At 33.7% G+C, this 6,646-nt stretch overlaps 1 protein-coding gene across 1 annotated transcript; it reads left to right on the top strand.

Moving 5' to 3' along the window:
* The first annotated feature begins 4,676 nt into the window (after positions 1–4,676).
* LOC104210864 (glutathione S-transferase PARB) lies at positions 4,677–6,165 on the top strand. The gene is made up of 3 exons (XM_009759836.2): positions 4,677–4,895; positions 5,126–5,174; positions 5,566–6,165. The coding sequence occupies exons 1-3, from the start codon at positions 4,749–4,751 to the stop codon at positions 6,009–6,011; spliced, it is 642 nt and encodes a 213-aa protein (XP_009758138.1). The 5' UTR covers positions 4,677–4,748; the 3' UTR covers positions 6,012–6,165.
* The last annotated feature ends 481 nt before the right edge of the window (positions 6,166–6,646 follow it).

The raw sequence follows: 6,646 nt of genomic DNA on the forward strand, positions 1-6,646 counted from the left end.
TCGTTACAGTATAAGAATCGTGCGGAATAAGGTGTATTAGTAATGTATGTGTTAGTAATGCAAGCGTTATTTATGTAGATATTATTTCTTATCTATTATTTGGTGTGGTGTATTAAAATTATAATGCATTGAATAATTTGTAAGAAAAATAGTTGTTTACAAAAATTTCCTCCATATTCTCTAGCCTTAAGGGACTTTAAGGATAATTTTGTCTTTAACCATACTAATGCATGTATTAATAGCCTTGGTATTACTAATACCATGGTTTTCTATGCATTACTTATACATAGGATAATACCAAGTATGATGTATAGCTAATACAAGTATTAGTTATACACATGTTGAAAAAATGTACCAAACAAAGTATTAGTAATGCATAAAGCTAATGCTTGCATTATTTTATCTAATACCACCTACCAAACGACCCCTAAGTGTTGACGTTTCCTCACCTCCCACATTTTCCCAACCCCTGTCTCAGACAACATTTCAGCAAATTACAGCGGTTGGTTCATGTCCGATTGTTGCAGAACAAAATACCAAGAGCTTTACTTTATCAGCTTCGCCCCCTATAAGTGTTAATCGGGCTGGGCTGACCCGTTTTCAACCCGGGTAAGCCCGTTATTGTTGCTTATTGTGCGGGCTGGGACGGGTTGGTCGGGGAGCAAGTTTTGGACGAACAAGTTTCGGATAATGGTGCACCGTACCCGCTAAGCCCGTGACCCGTTAATGGGTTGTTAATGGGCTACAACCCGTTATCAGCTCGGTTGCCATTGAGAATTTTTTTTTTAATTATTTGGACCGTTGCCAACGGTCGAATTGAGAAATGACCATTGGGGAACGGCCAGATTTTGCAGAAATGGCCATTTCGGCCTCCCCCATTAAAAATATAGCCCTCCCACCCCTAATAATTGAAAAATTACTTTTTTAACCTTTTAAAACCTATAAATAGCCTCCCTTCTTCTTCATTTTTTTCTCACAATTCACTCTCTTACTACTCTAATTCTCTTTCAATTCTCTCTTGATATTATTGTTCTTAAATTCTCAAATTTCAAATTCTCAATTATTTATTATTTCAAGTTTTATCAATTATTTAGTTTAGCCATTACAAAATTATTATTATCAAATATCAAGTATTCAAGTGAAGTGTGGTATCAAGTGCTATCAAGTATCAAGTATCAACTATCAACTATCAAGTTTCGACCTATCAATTGAAGTTTGATTTTTGATATCAAAATTAGTGCGGCGCTCGGAATTCCGGTACACTCGTTCCATCTCTTTCTCTTATTTGGTGTACACTTATTTTATTATTTAGAATTATTAATTTAATTTACATAATGGATTTACTTAGAGCAGCCAAAAAAACTGCACTAGTAGAGGTGGTAATAAGAAAACTTTCAAAAGATCAAGAGGTGGTGTTGGTTCTTCTAGTAGCTTTACACATATTTCTGAAAGTTCACCTGGAAATTTAAATGAAGATTATGAGCGAATGCAAGAAAATTTTGGTATAGATGATGATTTAGATGATATTTTAGATGATATTCAATCACCCGATAATCTTGAAACACCACTACCTACACCCGATAATGCTAGTCAAAATCAAAATATTAGGGGTGGAACAAGTAGGCGCCCTCTCCCTATTAAGAAGAATCGACAATTAAGAAATAAGTGTTGGATGTTTTTTGAAAGACGAGAAGATCAAAAAAATTATGTAAAATGTAAAATTTGTAATGAACATTATAAACATGAGCCCGGTAAGGGAGGGGGAACGGGTCAACTTCGTAGGCATATGGAAGAGAAACACCCTCTTGATTGGGGAGTAGAAGAGGAATCTGGGCAACAAAAATTTAACCCGAGTACTGGGGGTTAATTGGTAAATACGATATTAAGAAAGATCAGGAAGAATTAGCTAAAATGATTGTTTTAGGTTGTTTACCTTTTAGTTTTGCTTCTTCACCGTATCTTGTTCCTTATATTCAAAGAATTTATAACCCTATGTTTAAAGGTTTTCATAGAAGTACTTGTAGAGCTGATATCTTTAGGCTTTTTGGACAATATCAGACATATATACGTTATTTGTTCGCAAGTCTTCCTTGTAGAGTTTCTCTTACTTCTGATATTGGTCATGCTGTAAATGGAAATGATTATTTGACTGTTAGATGCCATTGGATAGATGATAATTTTTGTATGCAAAAACGTATTATTGCTTTTAAATATGATGAAGATCAAAGTCATACTGGTGCACTTATAAGTAATACTATCCATAAAGTTGCTATATTTTTTAATCTTGCAGAAAATATTTTGTGTATATCATTTGATAATGCTTCTAACAACAATGCTGCTATTACAATATTAAAATTACATCTACACCCACCACTTCCTGAAATATTTCATGTTAGATGTGCATGTCATATTTATAACTTGATTGTGAAGAGTGACCTTGAATTATTTAGAGATGAAATTACTTTAGTTAGGAGAGTTGTAGATGTAATTCAAGGAAATAATAGAAGTGCTAGATTAAATGCATTTAAGGAAAAATGTGTACATTATGGACTAAAACTAAGACTCATGCCTGAAGAAATAGTTACTAGGTGGAATTATACTTATTTATTCTTAAGATGTTGTTATAAATATAGAATGTCTATAACTAAACTTGCTAATTCTCATTGTACCGATCCTAGCCGTTTGTTAACATCTAGAACTTGGGATGTCATTCATGATGTTGTACAATTTTTACAAAAATTTTATGTGGCTACACTTGAGTTTTCTGGAGCTTATTATCCTGCTATTGCAAATGGTTTAGTTAATATTGCTGAAATTTTTCTTTTACTACATAATTTGAAGAAGAAAGAAGGACATGCTTATGTTGTTGAATCTATGCTAGATAAGTTTAAAAAATATTTCTACCCAATTCCCCATATTTACCTAATTGGTGCTATTTTAAACCCTACTATCAAAATGATAAAGTGTCGCCAATTAATTAGAGATTTATATACTTATATGGATATTGGACCAGCTGAAACTCCTGATATTGACATTTGTATTTCTGATCTACACACACATTTACAAACTTTATATAATTATTATGCTAACATTGTTGATGCTTCTTCGGTTGTAGATGCAAATATTCCTTCAAGTAATCCTTCAACATCTGGAACAACTATGGATGATGATGATGGTGTTCAAGATTATCTGATTTGGTCTACACTAGGAGAGCATCAACAAACCAGTAACAGGAATATTGATGAACTACTTGCAAAAGTGACCATAGCCCCTCACAAAGGATTTTCTACCGCTGGGTTGGTAGAAGAGTAACTCAAATCAATTTCATGTTCTTTCGGCCATGGCTCGAGACGTGCTAAATATGCCGATTTCAACAGTCGCATCAGAAAGCGCATTTAGCCAAGCAAGGCAGCAACTAGGAGATACCCGTCATTCATTGGGCAACAACGCTTTAGAAATTCTAGTGTGCTTCAGATATTGGATAAGATCAGAACGTCGAAATCAAGGGCGTGCCGAGGTAGACGAAGAAGAGGACCAAGAAATTGGAGATATAATGGTTTATGGTTCCAATTCAACCAATGCCGGAAACCTAGAACCTCATGTTGACATGGAAGAACTTACAAAAATGATGCAAAATATGTGATGTACTATTTCTTATTCTTTATAGTCGTTGTAAACTTTTAATTTGCAAGTTCAAAAATAAAAAAATAAAAAAAAGCTTGCAAATTAATTTGAAGTATTAAAAATATAAAATGAAAGCCTTCAGAGTTTGTTCCTTACATATTGCCGATTGGTCATATTAAATAATTTTTTGTAGCCACTTACTTTCTAATTTTAATTTTATAATTTTAAAATACAAATTTCAAATTTAAAACTTTAAACTTTAAACTTCAAAATTTAATTCTAAGCCTTAAAAGTTTGCAAATACTTAAGTATCAATAACATTGAATAAGAAAAATAAAATTTAATTTTTAAAAAAAATACAGTAGCCCGCCCCGCCCGAACCTGTTAAGCCCGAACCCAAACGGGCCCTAAATAACCCGAAAAAGTTCAACCCGCCCCCAACCCGGTCCGAAAACGGACGAGCTTTTTTTTTTCCGTTCAACCCGTCCTAGCCCGCCCGATAAACATGTATACCCCCTCTTTTTTTTTTTTTTCAAATTTACTTTGGGAACCTTAACTTTCACACTTCTATTATAATTTGAAGTAGTCGATGTGTGCTATCCAACTTTTTGTCAACGTTCAAATACAGTTAAAATCTATTCTAACATCTTATATAAAATAGTTTCGCCTTACCTTTTGGCTTTTAAATGTCACCATCTGTGATTGACTATTTCATATCAGTGTATAATATCAAAGAGAACGTGCATCCTGACATAAGCAGATATGTAATTACCCAAAGTACTTTCCTGGAAGGAAGATGCAGCAGGTAAAAGGACTGTACCATTATTATTAAAAAATATCATTTGGTCAACAATATGAGGAGACTTGTGAGGTCATTACTTACCTAATCAGATTATTAATAAGTCTTTCTCCGTCTCAAGATCATGGTATTAGCATCTTAATTAAAAGCATTTAAGGGTTTGTTTAGCCACCAAGACTTTTGGGATAATTTTATTAAAGAATGACATAAAGAAATTTTACCTCGTACCCTATATATACCTCCATAACATAACCTTCTTTCATCAAGTTGAAGCATCACAATCCCAATTTATTATTCTTTATCTTTAGCTGTATATCCAGAAATTATGGCGATCAAAGTCCATGGTAGCCCCATGTCAACTGCAACCATGAGAGTTGCTGCTTGCCTCATCGAGAAGGAGCTGGATTTTGAGTTTGTCCCTGTTGATATGGCCTCTGGCGAACACAAGAAGCACCCTTACCTTTCCCTCAATGTAAGCATAATTACACTGAGTCTATTGTTAGTGATTATTTACATATATATATTTATGTTCCGGAAAAAGAAAGCCATTGAATATATATAGTCTCCGTCTGCCTCTACTTACCACCATTCCACTTTTCAGCATATTGCAATTGACCATTGATAAAGATGTCTCATTTTATCATTTTCCGCAACTTTAGCTTTGAACATGGGGATTCATGAGATTTTTTTAAACCGATGCAGCCTTTTGGTCAAGTACCAGCATTTGAAGATGGGGACTTGAAGCTTTTTGGTAAGTACTTTTGCTATTCTTGCAATTTATATATATCAGCACAAAGGTGACAAAATTTGAAAGGATTTAAGTTTATATACAAATAATGTAAAGATTTTCTACACTATTTTGTTGATGTAATCTTACCCTATAGTAGCAGGTTAGTTATTATACCTACTAGTTACTAATTAATGAGTATTTTAGATATTTTTACTTATAATTACCTTATAAGTCCCTAGTGTAATGGTAAAGCCGTAAAGGAGGTTCAGAAGTTGATAAGTTCAAATCCTAAGACATTCTAACATAATTTTTAAATCCCTTTATATAAATTCCTGATTCCGCCACATCTTATAAGCGGCCTAATTTTTTACACTATCAATTTGAAATGATAAATTGGGAACTTGTAATGCAGAATCAAGGGCAATCACCCAATACATTGCTCATGTTTATGCTGACAATGGCTATCAACTAATACTCCAAGATCCAAAGAAGATGCCCAGTATGTCAGTATGGATGGAAGTAGAAGGCCAAAAATTTGAACCCCCGGCTACAAAATTAACATGGGAACTAGGCATAAAACCAATTATCGGCATGACCACAGATGATGCTGCTGTGAAGGAAAGCGAAGCGCAATTGTCTAAGGTTCTTGACATATACGAAACTCGATTGGCAGAGTCAAAATACTTAGGTGGAGACTCTTTTACACTGGTTGATTTGCACCACATCCCAAATATATATTACTTGATGAGTTCAAAAGTTAAGGAAGTGTTTGATTCGCGCCCTCGTGTGAGTGCATGGTGTGCTGATATTTTGGCTAGGCCAGCTTGGGTTAAGGGATTGGAGAAGCTGCAAAAATAAAGAATTCATGAGCTAATGGATGAGCATATTCCCAGAAGCCTAATTTCTGTTTCATCTCTTGTGTTTTCTGTCTGAAGTAGTTGTCTTGCAATACAATAAAACAGTCATAAATATCTATGTCAAGAGATATAATCATGTGGTGTTTGTAGACTCAGTCTCATCTCCTTTCCATTTCCTACTAAATTGAACCGTTTGGTTTATCAAATTCTAAATATCTTATTTAAATAAGCATATAAAATATAATTATATGGTAACTCACCGGCCTGACTAGTCTAGATTTGTAAAAATTATACCCAATAAATAAACAACATTTGAAATGTAGTTAAAAAATAGTAAGTTTTCAGTTACAAAGACCTTTTTATCCTTAAAACTCAGTACAATGTTCACTTGTAGAAGTTCGAACTACAGGATCGTCCTAGAGCTTTAAGTTGTAAAAACTGAACTCCTGGACGGTATCTTGGAATTTCTCCAACTCCAAATCCTTAGTGTTCGAATTTCTTGTTAGGGATATAGTAGATATGCCTTAGATCCAAACTCATATTTGATGATTTGAATATATTTTTGTGAACGTTATTTGATATAAAAATATATGACACTCTTTTATCATAGTTATTATTAATTGTTTGATTAATTTG

The sequence above is a fragment of the Nicotiana sylvestris genome, chromosome 9 (assembly GCF_000393655.2).
Source record: "Nicotiana sylvestris chromosome 9, ASM39365v2, whole genome shotgun sequence".
Lineage (NCBI taxonomy): Eukaryota > Viridiplantae > Streptophyta > Magnoliopsida > Solanales > Solanaceae > Nicotiana > Nicotiana sylvestris.

What these genes read in the sequence shown, in the direction of transcription:
- LOC104210864 (XM_009759836.2), top strand. Translation starts at nt 4,749, where the DNA reads ATGGCGATCAAAGTCCATGGTAGCCCCATGTCAACTGCAACCATGAGA. An exon ending in ACCCTTACCTTTCCCTCAAT is followed by an intron (nt 4,896 to 5,125) that starts GTAAGCATAATT and finishes AAACCGATGCAG; the next exon opens with CCTTTTGGTCAAGTACCAGC. An exon ending in TGGGGACTTGAAGCTTTTTG is followed by an intron (nt 5,175 to 5,565) that starts GTAAGTACTTTT and finishes CTTGTAATGCAG; the next exon opens with AATCAAGGGCAATCACCCAA.